This window comes from Drosophila obscura, unplaced genomic scaffold, assembly GCF_018151105.1.
Source record: "Drosophila obscura isolate BZ-5 IFL unplaced genomic scaffold, ASM1815110v1 contig_46, whole genome shotgun sequence".
In the NCBI taxonomy this organism is placed as follows: domain Eukaryota; kingdom Metazoa; phylum Arthropoda; class Insecta; order Diptera; family Drosophilidae; genus Drosophila; species Drosophila obscura.
Genome location: NW_024542835.1, coordinates 2,731,376 through 2,751,343, shown reverse-complemented (window position 1 = coordinate 2,751,343; position 19,968 = coordinate 2,731,376). Strand labels below are relative to the sequence as shown.

Sequence of the window (19,968 nt, the reverse complement as noted above, 5' to 3'; positions counted from 1 at the left end):
ACATCCACATTGTTGACTGAGTGGCAGCTTGACTGCGGCTCTGATTGGCGGCTCTCCCGCAGAAGTGGAGTGCTCTGGCTTTAGGTTCTCGGGTGAAAGTGAAAGGCAACCTGAATGTGGCACATTCAGGGAGGGGTGTATGTCGGTGTGTGTTTATCGAACGATGAAAAAGGAACAAGACTGCAAGGCACGTGTACGCTGGTTCATGCCTCGATCATCGGTCCGATGAACGTATCTCGCTGCACCCTGACCAGCCAAACAAACTATATCGGCAGTGATGCTATAAGAGAGTGATCGGAAGACTGCAGTTCAGCCCTTCGCATTTTTTATAGAATTTTCTTAGCTTATTGTAAACAAGGTTGGCCCAAACAGCTCTGTCTAACAGTCACATTACTCCTTGACAGTTCAACATGAGCTCATACAGAGCACAGAAAACACTTTCGATGAGCGGATTGGACTCCGATGACGCCGGGACGATCAAATCGCAGCTTTCCGAGCAATCCATACATTCGTCGTTCGACCACGACGTTAGGATCGCGCCTCAGGATCGGTAAGTCGATCGGTAAGATTCCCCACCGGTTCAGAGGGGACTTCAATGGGTTATTTCAGAGTCCTGCAGCTGTTGCTCGACTACAAACAGTTCAAGTCTGCCCGGACCATTCAGCGCCATGTGCGGGGATGGCTCTGCCGGCAGAAGTTGGCCAGAATCGTGGCTGCAGTCACCACCATCAGCAGGTGGTGGCGGGGCTTCAGTGTTCGCCAGAACTACTACTTCTGGGTGGAGGAGAGTATGCAGAAGAAACTGTTGGCCCACTACCACGAGCAGGCCACTAGGATCCAGACATTGTACCGGGGCTGGCGCACCCGTCAGTTCGTGCAGGACTTCAATGGCCTTCAGCTACTGCAGCTGCAGTTCGCCGAGGATCTGATCAGCTGCTTGGCCCGAAATCTGCGCCATATGATGTATGACAATCAGCTTCCGGGGGTTTATTCAATGCGCGAGAAAGGGTACGATAGCCCTGCGATACGACTTTCCCACTTCCACACTAAACAGTGTCTCTGTCCCTGTCCATCCCCGTAGATGCCTTAATATGATTGAGGATCTGGCCCGCACCTTCAGCTACCGCTTCCACAACGGCCGAGTGCGGGCTTCGATCGCCAAACGACGCTCATATCTCGAGGACATGCGTCGGCACTTCATTACTTCTGAACAGTACACAGTAACGCCCTACCCGGGTCCTGGTGCTGTTCTGGGAGACTGCCACATTCACGTGGATATCAATGAGCCGGGCTTCTCCAAGGACACCGATATTCGCGTGCAACGCATCATACTGATGTTTGAGAAGTCCAAGCGGGATCCAGACGTGGCCAGAGTTCAAACGGCCGTGGCTTCCAGTAAGTAACAAATGCAGTGAATCTTATCCGAGACATTGACATCCGTATCCGTATCCGTTCCCAGAACTCAGGCGAGATATCCAGACCTCTCTTCAGGCGCAGAAGGAGGAGCGAATGAATGTGTTTTGCAATTATGTCTTTAGTCGCATAGCCCCAGGCATCGGGACCAAAGATATACGCCCTGGCATCAAAATGTATCTCGACGAATTGTTGTACAACGCTGAGGAACCGAACTGCCATTGCCAGCCAAAAGTGGTGGCGAATGCGTTGTGCCATTAGCTGGCACCTACTACTATATACATACACACCATATCATATATTATCTTTGAACGGTGGGGAAAAAGTTGATGCACATTTTAGAAAATTTCATTATTACTCCAGGGAAATCGTAATAAAAATGTTAAATTGTTTATTCGGAGTTCAGGCAGTGGTAGATGTTTTATTCGTGTATCCATAGAGTCCAAGTCCCCATTTGCTTCGCCTTTCTACCTGATACCTGATTTGACAGCGACATCTGTCTCTCCCTCCTTTCGGTCTTCTACTGACTGACAGACCGTTTCCATCCCATGCCAGCCCCATCCATATCCCCATCAGTCACAGAGTTTCACAAATTCCGGAACATAAAACAGATTTGGTCATACTCTCAAGTGAAGAGGAGGAAGTCAAAGCGCTTAAACTTTTTTAATGCCAAGGCAACAAAAATTGAAGAAGCGGACGAGAATTTGTTCTTTTTGCGTGCGTTTTTAGCAGCTCACAATTTATTTGCAAACATTTATTATAGTTACTTTTGTTCCATTCGCCTTGAGTACTTTTGCTTGTTAGGGGGGGGTAGGGGAGAATGGTGGGTCACTTTTTATGCTGCATTGTTTTATGGTCGCATCGTGGCTGGCAATGAAATGCCCCGCAAACACACACAAAAAGCGAACCAAACCAAACGAAACCAAACCAAACCAAAGTTGATAAAAACCACAGAAGTAGCGGATAAATGTAAAAGACTTTTCCCCGTGATGGGGAAGGGGATGGGTAGGGGGGAATCTAGAAAACAAATTAGTTTAAAGATAAGTAGGTTACGCAATCTCGTGGAGCATACTTTCTGGCATAAAGTGGCTGTCTTGATTAGTCTTCAGAGAGCGAGAGAGAGGGAGTTGCCGAGCAGCGAGCATCTACCAGCGAGCAGCGAGAGAGATGGCAAACACAATCAGGCATCCATCCGCATCAGACTTCACGTGAAAATGTTGAGCAGCTGTCGATGGCAGGGCGATGGCGAGGCTTAAGGCTTACGGCAAATACGAGTAGCATAAAGCAAACTCTCCAGGGAATTGCCAAAGCAAGGAGTGTGTTCCGGAGAGGGCTTTTGAGGGGGATCTGGGAGATGGAGGCGTGCCCGTAATGCGCCTTTGGCCAAGTGCACTGTAAATACCAAAGCAATTTTCACTGCAAAATTAACAAGCGCCAAACCGCAACACAGGCCCGAGGTGCTGAAGTGGATTGGCTTGGACGGACTGGGCAAGATGATGCCGATGCTGAAGGTGCACGGACGCTGCGAGGATGTGTGGGAGCGAGTGAGAGTGAGAGTGCGGAGTGCGAGTGCTCCGGGTTTCATTGAACGTGGCTCTAAGTCTGGCCGAGGCGCAAAATACATAATGAATTTTCGTTCCCCTGCTCCGGCTTCCCGTCTTTCGGTTGTTTTATTTGCCTTTTTAGCCATTTTTGTTGGTCCTTTACACACACTCCCTGTCAGGGATCCCTTCTCGGCACACGAATGCAATTAAGCTGCCTGAGCTGAAGCGATTGCCCCAACAAGACTTGAAGTCTTACTCGATTCGCTTTCCGTTCGCAACTGGATCATCAATCGCCAGGAGAAAGCTATTAGTGCTCCTCCTTGTATCCCCTTTCTGCTCTCTGACTGTTTCAATAACATTTCCCAGAACTTTTGCCTCAGAACGTTATTTAAAGACGGGAAAACAGCACAAAAATGAACTGAAAATGTACTTTAGTCAAAGACTCTATAACACTCTATAGAGTCTTTGCTTTAGTGACTATCTTTTCTGATGAATAAGTATTTGTAACTTTTGTAACTATTTATAAATAAAATAAATAAATTCTATCTAAAGAGAGAAAGCATCGTCCCAAGCATCGTCCACTTTTAGTATCTTATCTTTTAGTGATTCAAACTTTTATCATAATACATCCGAATAATGTGAACTATCTGCTTATATGGCACATATTTATTAATCGTTCAATCGCCTTTATAGAAGCTCTTGTAATCATCCATTCTCATCGTCATTTTGCAAACCAATTTGCTTTAATTTTCCATCAGCTGCCTTCGGATCACATAAACTAATCATATCTATCAGCAGTTTAAAGACTCTCCCATTTCATTCACTCAAGTATTTGGGCTTCTAACCAAAGCCCAAACAATGCACAAAACACACACACACAATCAGAAAGCATTCCAATTAGGGGTCAGAGAGAGGCCCGAAGCATTTCCTTAACCCTAATCTTAATTATGCAAAAAATGTTGCCATGTGCGAAATGACCGACAATTAACCCCCACCAGAAAGGGAGAGCGAGAGCGAGAGCGAGAGGGAGATGTGGTTCGACCCAGCTGGAGATGAACCGCCATTCGACCCAGTTTGACAATAAACTAACACCAAACTGCTGCCCATTTGCAAATGCTTGGGTCATCAGAATGTGTCACTCAGGGCAGTTCATGCAAATTCCAAACTTAATCATGGCAAATTATATTACCCGAAGCACCCCTTTGACCCTGCCGAATTGTCCGTTTATCAAATGGAAGGCACCCAACAGCTGTTCCGAGGAGAATAGTTTCAATTTTCCCCCGCTCCGATTTTATACGCTCACGCTCCTCTCCACTGCCATGGCTGTCAAATGAGATTAAAATAAGCTTTTTCGTCAATCGACATCGACTTGGACTCCTGCTCCTGCTCCTGCTCTTGCTACTGGGACTGCTATATATCCCTCACATGACAATGGCAGCTCGAGACCCTATCCCTATCCCTCTCCCACTCCCTTTTGCCATCCCTCCATTGAGTCCATCCATGGACTCAACTCGCAATATAATGGGCCAGGCGAATTTATAGCAATTGTGCACTAAAAGGGTTTTATCCACGCACAACAGCTTGACCAATAAAGCAACTAAGCGCATTTGTGCACCACTTCACAATCGGCTGCAGGGGCACCAGCAGGAGGGGGGCTGGAGCGTATTGGGATCGTGCCTCATATACGAGAGCACCAGTGGCAATGGAGAGGTTATTGTGAGGAGGGAGCTGTGCCATGAGCTTTGAGTGCCAGTTTATTGCCAAATTGAGTTCGCCCCCGAAAAGGGAGCGCGACGCCACGAAGATGGGGCTGGCTGGCAACAAAGCTTTGAGTTCGGAAAATGTTGTCAACAACAGCTGCACAATTGAGATAAACTTCAATTTTCGTAAATTGTTTAGTTTATTGAAAAATGTGCGACATGTGAAGACTTTGAGGGGTCGAACAGGGACAGGGACTGGGACAGGGACTGGGACTGGGACAGGCAGCACTCTGTCAGTACCCAGTACCCACTGTTTGGCACATTAAGCGCTCTGAATTTTAATTCAATTTAACTTTAGTTTCCAGCTTCGCAGCTTGCGGATAGTAGAGGAGACAGCAATTTATTGGCGCATTTTATTGTACGAATTTATTGGATTTGATTGGACTCAACTGTACAGGACAGGGCGGCGACTGGCAGCTGACTGAAAACCAGTTAAAAAATCGTTTTTTCCCCAGCTAGAAGTTTAAGTAAGCCTGAAATATTTCGCAGTACACATAAGTGGATTGGGTTTACCTTCGATGCGAGTTTATTTCAGTTTTTACTCGCTTATTTGACTTGTTTTTATTTTATTTTATTTTATTCCTCAAAACTTCCCAGTGTCGAAAACATTTAGCATTGCATTGAGTCCAAATATTTCCAATAAACATAAAAATAACATTTACCTGACAGGCTTCAGGAGTTTAAAGCAGAAGTCCCCTTGGGTTTACTGTACGAATTAACTGTGGAAATTATGTAACTACGTTTGCTGTAAGAAGTTTTCCATTTTCATTTTAGTGCAGAGTTGCGCAGAGTTCTTTCCACACATTTTCTCAATCAACCACATAACCTGACCCAGCTCCCCTTGCCCCCTTCAGAGACAACAAAGCGCAGATCGAACTTTCCTCTCCTTAAGCTACCAAATGTACATTTCTCTTATCGAAAGCCCCAAAGGTCTACCTAAGCACACCCCGACAATATCCAACTCTGCCTTATCCGTTCCCATATTCCTCCCATATTCTCGCATTCACGTGTGCTCCTACTCCTACTCCTACTGCTATTTCCCCATGGACTGTGCTCTGCCTGCCAGTGTGTTTGTGTGCTCAAATTATGCGCATGTCGTTGATATTTTTTTTACGGCGAGTACTCGTATCCGCACACTCTTTCTGCCCGGCACGATTTTCAATTCAAATGTTTTTCTTTTTCTCGGGTTCGATTTCGGCGGCGGCAGGTGAGAGATGCCGCTGCAGGGGGCGTGGCTGGCGAAAAGTTTTCGCATAAAATAAGGCAAGATAAATTGTTAATGCGTCTGTGGGGAAGCGATTAGCGGTGAATGTGCCGAGTTTATGTCGGAGTTCGTTTTCGGAACAGTCTGTGTTCTGTTGCCTCTCCCTTGCATTGCAATTTAAATAATATTTCCCGGTGAGAAATTCCCCAAGAACCCAGCGCAAATGCAGTTGTTTGAGGAAACGGGAAAACTTCCCTTCCGGATGGCTGTTTGGACGTTTGACCAGAAATATTTATTTTCCTGCAGCGGAAATATTTTCCAAATCAACTTCTCCATATATAACTGATGTCTGACTGCAGAATGGCAACAGAAGAAGGAAAGAAACAATAAAGGGAAAGGGAAGGGAAGGGAAGGGAAGGAAAACTCCGAGTCCGTTAAAGTCTGCCTCTTGTTGCCATTGGCAATTTATTTCGTCCCAGTCGGGTTCAGCTCGGTGCCTGCTTCAAGCCGGGGATTTTGTCCTCTGGTAAGGCAATTGGCTCTATCCTGGCGGGGCAGGAGCGCAAGGGCACTCGCAGGGGCGAATGTGAAGGCACTCGAGGAAGCATTCAGGTGTGCGATTGGCAAATGCAACATCAACTGCAGCTCATGATAAATCGTTATTTATAATTTGTATTGTAAACGAGGAAATTTTATATTTATTTTCATCTCCTCGAAACGTCTGCGGATGCAGAATTGTTGGTAAAGTGCCAGTCAGAGTCCTGAAAATGCCCTGAATATACCAGCGCGTATGTGAACTCTTTCGTACGGAAAAAAAAGGATTTAGGCCCAGGGACATGAGCAGGAAATACTCGTACGAATCGCCATGGACTGATTGGGTGGGTTCTTAAAGGAAAATAAAATCGCATTTAATGTGGATAACAGACTCACTCTAGATGCTGAGGAATTGTGGAAAGACTTTCTATTCTATTGAAATATAAATGGGCAGATATATGGGGTGTACACCCTACATCAATTATGTGCATTTCAGATGGTTAAATATGTAAACATTTGTATCCTATTATCTTTGGTACATACAAAAATATATATGTAGATATTACAGTATGATTGATGAGGTGATTTTTCATGCAAAAGGTAACAAATTTGATTATTTAATTGATGGATAAATAAAAATATTTATATTATATTTAAGACACATGAGTGTATCCATAGGTAGATTTATTCTGGTTATGCCATGTGTCTGAATATGTTTTTCCAACAGCTGAACCGGGAAAAAACTCTAATTACCGTACATCAGAAAAAGAATTCCGGAATGAGCAACAACTGCTGAATTTAACAACTATTCCATAAGCCAAAACCTACATTAGCCTTTACATATGGCATACCCAAAAACATCTCCGCCTGCACCATCCACCGTCTAGCTAATGTTTTCACCAGCACTGTACATGTTCAAAGGCCAAAAATATACAAAATTTGTTAACTTGCCCGATGACGGACGGGAGGGCTGTGGAAGAGGGGCAGGCGGGAGAGGAGAGCATGTACGAGTATGTAACCTAATTTGAAAGGCAAACATAATTTATGGATAATTACATATTTGGGAAAACACATCCGAGTGCCCCTCCCCTCCCCTCCCCGACCACACTGCTCTGCTCTGCTGTGCAGAGATATTCATTTGGCTTTGGAAAGTTTGCAGTTCTGGCAAAATATTTTCATATTGAAATTTTCATTTGCGCTTGAGCTAATGGAAAATGCCAAGCGAGGGCTTTGCTTAAAGCATCCGCCGGCTTCCACTACGATCCGCACTCCTGTGCGGGCCAAAGGGACTCTCTGCGCATAAATAAATGCAACTGTCAGTGGCAGTGGCTGGAAAAAAGATAGAAGCAAGCCGGCAGAAAGCTGCACGCCAACTGTCGGCGGGTGAATGCAAGTGACAGGTTTGTGCGGTGTCTGCCAGGAGCAGAAGCAGGACCAGAACCAGAAACAGGAGCACAGGCTGCTCCAAGGACCAACTTGAAATCAGCTGGATGGAGGTCAAAGTTGGCTCTTTAGTGGCTGCCTGGACATATGGCGCATGCCGCTGCCAGGCTGTGACTGTTGCATACCAGCCCGGGCTCTACTGAGCGCTTGAGTGATGGCATCCTCCACGCCCCTCTCCTCACTCCCCCTAAATGCAGCCAGCATCTTCTGGCTGAGAAATTACCTGACCAAAGTTGCGTAACGAATCGGGCGTAAAGGCAGGCGGACAGACACGGAGAAGAAGCCTCTGCTACTCCACTGACAGATATTATTATTTATGTGGGTGGGGGGAGTCAGCTCTGTCCCTCCTTTGCTGCTACATCCAGTGGATACACTCAGGCAAAAGTGGAGGGTACTTCTGAACACGTTTTAGATCTATACTGGGGATTTACAGTCGGGTTTTAATAGCTTGATAACCTGTATAATTATTATGGTAGGCGTCGGTATTTTACGATTTAATAGCATCGAAATATATTACAAATCTAATGATGAAGTGATCACGTTCCAATGCCTTCCCTTACCTTCCCTTTAACTTAAATACAAAGTGTAACCCAATAGAAATGAAAGCTTAGATTTCTTTTCACTTGGAGAGAGAATACAAATGTTGTGAGCTATATATTTCCTGTACGTGGGCTTTCAATACATATTGATTTTCGTTTTGTAGTGCATAAATGTTCATTAGTCATGGAATAGTGAGCGAAAGTTCTTTGAAAGTTCGAGGGAGCCTCAAGTGGAAACCCTTAGCTCCCTTAGCGCAACCATCATAAAAAGTTATTTTTCACGCAATTTATTGAAACTTACTTTTCGCATATAATACCACCCTTCCCCACTAACCCCCACGGCTCTACCCAATTTCTACTTTAAATTTATTGATTGAAAGTTTCGAAACTATTTTAGAGGCAGTTTGCGGCAGCGGGGAGGAGGGAGTAGGCTGGCTGACCCAGAACCATTTGGAAACTATTGCCGCGGCGACAATCGAATAAATCACAAGTCCTGCGTCTAATTAAACTTAAGCTGCGCGACCCTTAACACTTGAGCCTTACCCATTGTTCCTGCCACATTCCTATTCCCATCCTCCTTTTTCGCCCATCGGCAACGGCGTGCCCCTTTCCCCGTGCCCCGTGCCCCAGCACACATCAAGTCATTTGCATAAGGCGAGCCGGCTGAGAGTTTGCCGGCTACCCGGCAAAAGATCAACTGGGGAGCCATTTCCAGCCTGCTCCAGCACCACTGGCCTACCCGTACCCAGAGCCCGACATTCGAAATGTGTCTATGCATATGAGAGAAAACTTTGTCCTCCGCAACTTGCCCTGCCCATCCCACCTTCTCTGCCCCACTGCCTCTGCCACTGCCCCCCGAGTCGAGTGGTGTGTGGCAAGTGTGTCACGCCCGCGTTCTGTGTCATGTGTGCCAATTAAAGTCGCTGCCACGCCCACCCCGATGCCTCTCGCAGTGCGCCGCCAAAAGAAATCGGCTCAAGAAGCAGCGCACAAGGCCCAATTAGAGAACCTCGAAGTTTGAATGCTCTAAAGTTCAACACACCAAATGGAACACGCACACCCAATGTGATCTGTGGCTATCAGCTGTCAAGATTTCTGCAATCGTTGCATCTGTTGCATAATGTACAAAGTGAGCCACGAATACTTCATTATGTATTTCATAAGTTACAATCAAGAGTCGCGAGAAGGTTTATATATCGAAGCCCAACAACTGAAATTGCATTTCAGTTATGTGAAGGTATTTAACTGTAAGGAACTGTAAGGAACCTCCTGGTGTGATCTTGGGAAAGCCCCGCTAAACACATCAAGCAACACAGCCAACAATCCGCCTAACTTACAGTTCAGGCTAATACACCTTTCAGCAAACAAAGAGTAAAACAACGCTAAGTGGCTTTCTTGCCTTTCTTGGGTGTCGTGTCTGGTGTGCCCTGCTTCTGCTTCTGCTGCTGCTGCTGCTTCATGGTTTAAGTCCTGCTTTGGCTCCTGCTTCTGGCTCCTTGCTCCTTGCCGCTTGTTGTGCGCATTATTAGCTGTCGTTTATTTTACACAAGCAGCCGCCAAAAGGAGGCACACTGCAAGGAGCCCGACACTGATCCACAGCTGGAGATGGAGTTGGGAGCTGGGAGCTGGGAGTCCCAGCTGCTTTGGATAACGGTACCGGGTACCCTGGATGTGGATGGTGGGGGGCAAAAACAAATTTCAGATGTCGTCGTCATCGTCGCTCACTTGCTCGTTGCTTCGTCTGCCCCACTGCCTGTGCAGCGCCGCTTACCCCAGCGTGCTGCATATGCCGGGACCACCAAGTGGCAGCTTCTGTTTCTGCGCTTCTGTGTTCCCAGCCTCCGACCGATCTGACTGCTTATCTTTATACATTTAAAGTCATTAGCCACAGTCACTGCTTGACTTTGCTGTTGTTCTTCAACTTTTCTCCGGCTTTAAGCAGCTTCTTGCCGAGGGGAACGGGATAAACCCCTCACGGAAATCAATGTCAGCCCTCGCACAGCAGAAGTTCAGGGCAGTCTGGGCTGCAGGCTGGGAGCCTGCCAGCCATCGCAAAGAAATTATAAAATAAAAACAAAGTGCAAATATTTTTCTAATGTCTGACAGCAGCTGTTAAATGCTGAGTAAAATCCCTGCAAAGAAGAGCAGCAAAAACCGGAAAACTGCTGGCCCCCCAATAGCCGTGGAGACGGCAAGGGGAAAGCGGAAAGGGCGACAAGGGGCCTGAACACTAATGAACTATGAAAATAGCAAAGGACAAACAAAAACGAAACTGCACAGACAGACAGACAGACATTCCGACTGCCTGAAGAAAGGGAAGTAGCTGTCGCATTGGATACAGTGGGACAACTCGATACGAATCTGGATATTATACTTATTGGGAGTCTCAGATGCTAGGCACCCTTTGTACGCCCTACTTTGCGCCTCACTTCGGCCCACTGTGCTGCATAATTAATTAGAAAACAAAGGCAGCGCACCGACCAAGAGAACAAAGAGAGCAACAAGCAATCACTTTTGGAATGGCAAAAGAATAGAGCAGTATCCAAGTGCCGGACTGCTGGACTGCTGGACTGCTGGAATCCACTCAGCGATGCAGTCGCCATCGCCGTGGGCCGTGGGCCGTGGGCAGAGTGGCGCGGAGAGTGGGGAGTGGGGACGAAGTGCAACAGTGGAAGAGGGGACGCGGAAGGGGAATTGCCACAAGATGGTGGTGCTGTGCATTTACTTTTCTGCAGCTTGACAGCGCTCGAAATGAGACAAGTGGCAACAGCTCCCGCAGCACGAAAAAAAATACATGGAAAGGAGAAAGAAAGAAGGAAATGAGACGGGGAACTCGGGGAGTGCTAGACAACAACAAAATGCTAATGCAAAAACGATGGATGGGGTCAGGGTCCTGGGGGTGGGGATGGGGGTGGGAGTAGTGTCCAAGGAGAAATACCAACCGAGAGGGACAAAAAGGTGAAATGCAATCGGTTGGTTGCTGCCTCGCAACTCGATTCGTTGGGTTTTGGTTTTGGTTTTGCTCTATTTGGTAATTTATGTGGCGACATGCCCCGCATCCAGCCCCCGGCACCCAACCGTGCCCTGGCCGCTGGCATCTATTCCTTGTTGTTGTTGTGGCAGGGGCAACCACAAGGAACGAAACGAAACGAAAACTGACAGGAAGCATTTTTGTGACAAGCGCACAAGTTTCACGCTTCAATGTGCAACCGAGTGGCAGTTGAGAGGGGTAGCAGATAGGGAGAATGCCTCGAGAAGGAGGGTACGAGGTACATATATATCAGGAACAGATGACTGACCTGTTGGTTAGGTTAGTGGCAAGTGAGTTAGAAAATTAAAAGCACAATATGTTTGGGATTTGTTTCTCACTCTCTGCACATTGCAAACTTTCCTTCGACAGATGGAAACTGATGGACACACGAGTATAGCACTAGAATATAGCACTAAGAGGTACTGGCACGGCTCAGAGGAGTGGCAAACTCTTCAATTGTGGATTTTAAAAATATTCCAGACAAAGTGGAATATCTCCAGAATGATACACCATTCATCGCTGGTTCATACAGCGTACAGCATACAGCATACAGCATATAAAAGCTCATCCACACAGATTTATCTACCCACAGCGCACAGCACACAGCCCACATACACAAACCATTCCTCCCCCCGCCCCGCCGAATTTTTATCCCAAGCCATCATAAAAACATTACGCTTTTCTCAACCACATTTAAAGCGTTTAAAGAAGCAGCCACAAAATGGAATTTACTTTTCTTTTCTCCCAGTCCCAGTTCCAGTTCCAGTCCCAGTGCTCTGTTGTTGCTGCTGCTCTTGTTGTACCTGATGCTGAAAAAATGTCCTCCATTTCAACTGGCGACATTTTCCTCAAGTTTCCGTGGCGATGCTGCTGCTGGTGCTGGTGCTGGTGCTTCTGTCGCTGCCGCTGTTGTTATTATTATTCAGTTACACTGTTTATACAGGCAGGAGATATTCATACATTCATGAATATATATAAAGCACGTATCTCCCTTTTGGCGCTGGCCCAACACACAGGGCGAGAATTTGCATAAACACCAACATACAACAATAACCAGATGCCTCGAAGGATGGGACTGGCACTGGGACGAGCAGGTCCTGGAGAGCAGCAAAAGGATCCGCAGATAGCGCGATGCGGCTTGGTTTACTTTTAAATTTGTACTACTCGTACGAGAATACGTGTATCCCTTAGCCAACTCCCTCTCCACATATGTACAGATATATAAGTACATGTACGGGGATTTCTTTTCCCACCCCCTCCGCTTCGTACCCCGAATCGTGTGCATGTTTATAAAATTGTCTAAATTCCCACAAGTTGATTTAAACTTTCTTCGCTTGCCGTACCAAAAAAAAACAACTTGCTTTTGTTAGTTGGATGCCTGCTCGGGAACTGCTGCAGGCGCGAATATCCCCTGCCAGCCTCTAGTTGGGCCCTCTTCTTGTAGTTTTCTTCTCTTTTTTTTTTGGTGCCACGTCGCGTATACGTTATGCTTTTTACACAATCTCCGGTGTGGTTGTTGGTGTGGCGGGGCGGGGCGTGGCGTGGCAACAATGTTGTTGTTTTCCTGCAAAGACACACACACACACATACAAATACACCCGCACAAGGAAGTATCATATATCGCATTGTGGCTATATGCGAGATATCCCTTTCAGGGCCGGCATTGTAGGAAATGCTAAAAATGCACTCAGGTATTGAAATCCGAAACGTGGCCATAGCCACTCCCTTCTGCCACGAGCATATTTATGCAACTGTGGCGGGGACACTCTTCCTTTTAGCTTTCTTTTTTGGCGTAGAGGGTATTGCAGTTCTGTAGCTGCTCGCTTGGATATGAGATAAGGCAGCAAGGACATGCGGTCACAATCACCAACCACTGAAAGGGAAAGTATTGTATGGGTGCAATGAAAAGAAAACAAAGTAAAAAGTAGGCGACGGAATTCGCTTAATTTTTAGGAAATATCGAACTTTTGTTTACTTTGATGCATTGAATTGGCTAATCTTAAGAAATACCCTAAAAAAGGAACTGTCCTCTCGTGGATAAAGTGGTCCCAAGTTTTGCTATACAGCCCAACGGATTTTGAGTACTGTTTATCAATTAATCTGAGCCAGATACCTCATTTCTACTCTGATGCCCGCAGACTGCATTAATCATTGAAGTGTTTGCTAATATGGTGTTGCTTAAAGCCTGGTTAAAATGATTCATAAATTGGTTACTAAGGCATTTGAATGGTGCAATTGTTGGATTTGGCAGATCTACAAGGAATAAATGAATTAGTAAATTATAAATAACGCCGCATTTGCATTTTGTGACCTGGCAGCATAATTATTATTCATGTATAATATGTATATTTCCCTAGAATATTTTAGATTAGTAAAAGTAAATGTTATTAAAAGATTTATTTGAATTAATTTCTATAACCTTCAGCTCTTCTGTAACCTTCATTCCATGGACTAATTTAACGAGAAGTTGCACAAAGTTCATTTTTCACTGGAGTGCGTAAGCAGCAGAGGCCACAGAAAACTTAGTCGTAATTTTCTAAAGGAGTAGTTAGGTAAAATTGTATACATTTCGATGGCAACCCTCTGTGGCTTATCTCGGCCATGAGCCCACTTGGCCCACATGGCCCACCAGAATTGCGCCAGTTGGTATCCGTCTAATCCACTTTCTTACATCTGCTTATGATTTCGCCGGAGAGCCTCTAGGCCTCTTTGCCATTGCACTTGAGTGAACTTTCACTTGCTGGCAGGAATCGCTCTCCTATTCCCACTGTCATCCGCTCACCCACACTGACATAACCCGCTCATACTCGCAACCGCCCACCCAGTGGGAGTGCGGGGAGTGGGTCACAGCCACACCACACTCACATTCGTGACAGCGACACCCCGTCAGCCCCGTCAGTCCCGTCCGTCCCATCCGTCCCGTCAGCCGCCTTTAACCAGCCAACCACTTGGCTCAAGTGTTTGTTCACTTTGCGGGCTTCTCTCTGCCTTCTCTCTGCCCCCAGTCGCTCCTAGTTACCGCTCGGGGTTTGCGGTTGCTCGGCTTTTCTCCGGTCTTTTTTCGCATATGTTTTGGCACGCCTTTTTTTGCCCAGATGTTTTTGTTTTCCATCGTTTTTCTTCCTTTTTTTCTGTTTTGTTTCGGTGTCTGCCCCTCGTGTGTCTCCATTGTCTGTCGGCCTTCACTCACTTTATTTGTACTCGTGCATCATAAGGGTTTAATGGATTTGCCGTTGGCCTAGGCCAGCTGAGAGGATCTTCGAGGAGAGAGACTCCCATTCCCAAACGTAGACCGGGGGGTCCTGTCTGTTTTGCATCATTTACCCACTTTTCACACGCCCCCTTTGGCAGGCGTGTTGGGGTGTGTGCCACGCAATGATTATCATATTACGGCCATTGTGTCTGCCTCTGCCACTGCCACTTCCACTTCTCTTTATGACTCTATTCTCGCCTTCTCTTTCCGTCGACAGTTAATACATTTTTATAGACCTGCCAAACTACCCCCCGCCGATATCTGCCGCCTTATCCCGGCCTACACCAACCTCAAGGTTGGTCTGTTTCTGTCTCTCTATTAGCTTTTCGCGTGCTTTGTCATTGCCGTTAATAGACTTACTTTTCCCGTTGTTGCTCCGAGCGGAAGGGGACTAGCCATTAAGGGCCACTTGCCCACCTGTCCACCTGAGGGTGGGTCATGGTGGGTGGCCTCAGGTGATAGCCAGCAGGCTGGTTGGTCATAAAAAAATGTACCAACGCAGCTGCGTATGCGTAATGCCCGAGCACAGCTTTATTTATGTGCGAATAGTTGAAGGCCCATATAATATTTAATGACTTCAATCGGCGACGGTTCGTTGAGGAATTGCTGATGCTTGAAGTGTTTAACTTAAGAACTTAAAATCGATATTTAAGTGTTTATAGCCCCAGACTCTGTGGAACTGAATGGAACCCCAAGGTGTGGAGAGTTCTCCGATGGAGTTCTGGATGCCAGTCTGCCAGTAGCACCCACATAGATCCTAATGTCATATTCAAAGACTTATTTTTTTTCCATAAAGTGCATTGAGCATTGCTGCCGTTTCTCTATTTACAACACCAAAAGCACAAGCTGAAGAAGCACAAGCCAGATCTTCAAGAACAGCCGCAGCAGCAACCAGAGAAACAACAGCAACGGACATGAAACTAGCTTCAGTCGGCCATGTATTTGGGTTGTCGCAGTCTGGAACTGTCTTTAGCACACATCAAGAGCATTATTAACACCGCATACACATACACAAGCAGGGACGGACTCCAAATGATGCCCCGAAGCAGGCTGAGGCTCAGGGGCCAAAAACCCAGAACATGTGTCGTTGGCCTTGTTCGCCATTGTGTGTGTGTGTGTGTGTGTGTGTGTGTGTGTGTGTATGTCTTGTGAGTGCTTGAGTGTGCATGTGTGTGAGTGTATTTATGAGCCATTCTATATGGCCAGCCAGCACATATATAAACTGCTTTTGGCGTGCATTAAGTGGTCTTAACGTGCCACACAAGGACATGCTTTTTGTGGTCTTTAAAATAATTTCTTCTTTTTTTTTCCTTCTCCCAGCCCCTGAAAAGTGGAGTCTGAGTACGTCTGTGGGCCCCATAAAATTTATATTAGTCTGACAGGTCTTATCAGACCAAAAAGCAATTCCTTCAAGCTTGCAGCTTTATCTTTGTGAATGGAATGGGAATATAGAAAGTATATTTCGGAAATTGCATAATCTATGGATTGGTTCGGAGATCTAAACTCATTTATCTACGGATATCCATTGGTTGGGCTTTAATATTTAAAGAAAAGAAACGTTTTTTCGCTTACATTCACCTTTAGGTTGCATTAAATTTCGTTCACTCGTTTCCAATCCCCCCCAATTGAATTCAGTAATTTCGTGCTGCGAGGCATCTTAAAATTTACAGCTTCCAATTTCGGAGTCAGCTCGCATCGGACCTTTTTCCCTTTGACTCATCAATGATCCAATAACGTATGCTACATACTGCAATGACTGCGAGTGCGAGTATATGAGTGTAAGGAAGAAAATAAGGGACGGGCAATGGATGTTTTATATTGGTAGTTTATGTCCGTGTGCGCGGGTGGGATAAATATTCTGTGCTCGCACAAATGCACCCCATTCTCCTCGTTTATTTTCGACCCAGTTGTTTGCTCTGCGAAACCGGGCTAACGAAGAGCCTTCGTCTTAGGTGGAGCAATTGAAAAGCGTGTGGAATGGCAAGCCCAGGCACCAGACAGGTGGAACAAAGGGCAACGATGAAAAGTATGCCACAGGTTTGGCTGCCGCAATTAGCATGCAGCTAGGAGGGGGGCCAGAGCTAGAGCTCGAGCTCAGAATCAGAATCAGAGGAACGCGTAGCCACGGTCCCAACTACACCCAGAACGGCTAACAAACACGGAACAGTCAAACAATTTTTGGAATGCATCATCCCAGGCTGAGATGGCTGAAACTTTTGCAGCTTGATAAATTGAAATTGGAACTCGGTTGGGTTGGGACGGGTTGGGTCGGGTTGGGTTGGGTCGGAGATGTGGCAGCCACTTGGAACTGTCGCACGTTCGTTAGTTTCCGTGGCACTCCTGGCCCGATCCTCCCTGCGCCACGGCACGGCACTCCTTCAATGTCTGCTGCCACACTTCAAAGTTCGCGTTGTCGCCGCGTTCTGTGAGTAATGAAAGTTGCGTGCCTCCCCGTCTGGGGGTGGGGCAGGGCCAAGACGTGACAGTGTTGAGGCGCGAGACGTTTGCATTCAAATTAAATAGCATTTTGATGAATATTGATTGATTGCTTTTGCCTTGAGGCAAATTAGAAGCGCAAACCGCATCGACAAAGTTTTTATTTGTGTGCCGCAGGCACAGATGGGCGAAACTTTTGCCTTGCGTTGAGTTGGGTTTAGTTTTTGAGGGTGACAAAAGAACGTACATTGACGTACACGTACACGTACACAATAAGTGAAATAATCTTGCATTCGCATTGGCATTTGAATTTACGGAACTGGCAGTCTTCCCAACCCAACCCTAACAGTCTTCTCCATCCATCGCCCTACACTTCCACTGATTGGTAACCTGAGAAACAACGTTAATAAATCTTACCGAAATTCTGCCATTCTTGCTTGTTAAATAGCAAAAGACTTCCTGGCGGAGAGCCGCGCCGCGTCCAAATTAAAGTTAAAGCATTTTTGTAATGGGAGCTACAAAGTATTCCAGCGCTCAGTGACAGACAGGAGAGCCCCGAGTCTCGAGTCTCGAGTCCCGGGTCCCACGAGCTGGGACGACATTACGCAGTGCAGAGTAAGGTCCTCGGGCAGGACACAATGCAAGCTGCAGCCGGAAATGAGTAAACAAGCGTCAAATACTCGTTGTAAAACAGCGGACCCGAGTACAATACAGAGTCCTTGCAAAGGCTCCTTGGTTGTCTTTTCTCTCGCCCTCTCGCTCTCCCTCTTCCTCTCTATGGTCCGTGCCACAGCACGAAACTACAAATAAATGAAACATTAAACACAACAAGGAACGGCGCCAGAGGAGAACGGCATGGTGGTGGAGGAGGTGGAGAAGTGCATTGCATAAGGACGAAAAATGAATGCCGAAGACAACAACCGGATATCCGGGAACTTTATAAGGAGCTGCACCAGCAGGCCCCCGAAAAAGGACAACAAACGGCACCGGCGACGACGACGACGACGGCGACGGGCGCAAGGACAACGAAGTTTATTTTAACTTTTGATTTCCTTTCCGTTTTCTACCTCCAGCTCGCACTCAAGTGCATTGAGTGGCAAAGTTGCGCCTTCGAGAGCGTTTCGAGTGAGTCAGTCCAGCATTAAAAATGAATTAAGTTCTCGCAACTCTCATCATATCGGCAGGTGCCACGAAGCGTTCGAGTTTCACTTTAATTTACGCCTGACTAAATCCTAAAATTTGAAGAGCGAGCCAGATGCAATAATCTTTAAAATGAAGATATATTTTATTAACCCATTAAGGGCCTTTAGGTATTTAAATGCCCAACGAAAAGGATGAAACTTGATGAATTCTAGCGCAGATCAGGTGACAGAAATAACAATTATATTTACACAAGGAAAATTAACAAACATAATTATTTTCCTCGGCTCAATACAAGCTTTTACAAGCTGATAAATATTTGAAACTTGGAGAAATTAAAAGCGAATAGTCTCATTAGACAGACAAATAAATAATGTCTGCACTTAAATACCCAACGGACTTCTGTGGTACCTAAAATATAATTTTTCTTCTGAATGGAAAAACATGATTTGGTGTAAATATTGCACTTCAAACACCCGTGTTTCAGTTTTCTCACCAAATTATGGGCAACAATGAAAACGGCTGACTGTGTCAGAAAGTGCACAATAAAGGTCCAAAGGGCCCAATAAAGGGCCTTGATCACCAGGCTGATGGTCAACACAGACGGTCTATGGAAGCGAAACTGAAGGAGGAAGATGAACGCCCATGATTCTAAAAGCAAGGACTGGGTGACTACTTTTTGCCTCAAAACGGGTCACGGGTCACGGGTCGCATAAATGGAGGGTACCCCAGCTAAAATCAACGGGCCGCTCTTTGCTCGTAAGATTTGTTACATTATTGAATGCAGATGATACACTTGAAATACATCTGCCGGTTAGACGGAATAAGATATACCTGCTTTAATTATTCTGTCATACCAAGCAATCACTTTGTCCATTCCAATTGACAAAGAGACTGAATCAAATATGTGGGAACTACACAGTTGAGAACTGTGCGGTATGGGTGAGATAGAAAAGAGAAAATTCCATTTTTCAGAGCATAAAGTGGATGTGGACGAAAAGGATCTGTAAGTACCATAAGAAAACGTTGTTGATGGGAGAGAAGGCGACAGAAGTCTGCAGAAAATTGTTAAAAAAATGCAGAAATAGATTCACGCAAATTGGGTTTTTTTTGTTCGTCAAACCAACAGTTTGGCTCAAAGTCGAAAAGCTAGATGTAATTAAATATACTTTATTTAGTCTCTTTCCTAGAGACGCCGCAGAAGCCAGAAGTTCTTTGACCCTTTCTGTCTTAGCCCATCCCGCCCTGAGTGGTACCATCGGCACACACAAGCATAAGTAAGTTCAATATTGGCAACAAATTAAATTTAATGATGTTTGTTGCTTGAAGCCAAATTGCTTGCAGAGCAGCCAAGTATCAGGAGCCGAATCAGCAGCCGCGCAGCAGAAAAAGGCGAAACCGAGAAATTGCCAACTCTGGCAAATATTTGCCGACTGACGCTAATGAACTTGAGCATACAAATAGGCCACGAGCAGTGGCCAAGTCTGGAGATTGGTGCAGAATAATTTTCCCAGAAGATTCGCTCACGGTTCGGTTTTGTCGCTGGCTTTGATTAAAGAGCTTTCCCTCTTTGGGCTCCCAAGCACTTTTCACGAATGTAATAAGATGGGAGCGAACAACACAGGAAAATAGCAGAAATAAAAGAAAATTGGCTGAGTGAACCGGTAGTGC

At 45.9% G+C, this 19,968-nt stretch overlaps 1 protein-coding gene across 1 annotated transcript; it reads left to right on the top strand.

The window, feature by feature from the left end:
• The first annotated feature begins 375 nt into the window (after positions 1–375).
• On the top strand, positions 376–1,813 carry LOC111071772. The gene is made up of 4 exons (XM_022363279.2): positions 376–550; positions 610–1,008; positions 1,082–1,395; positions 1,460–1,813. Exons 1-4 carry the CDS (start codon positions 411–413, stop codon positions 1,672–1,674), a joined length of 1,068 nt encoding a protein of 355 aa, XP_022218971.2. The 5' UTR covers positions 376–410; the 3' UTR covers positions 1,675–1,813.
• The last annotated feature ends 18,155 nt before the right edge of the window (positions 1,814–19,968 follow it).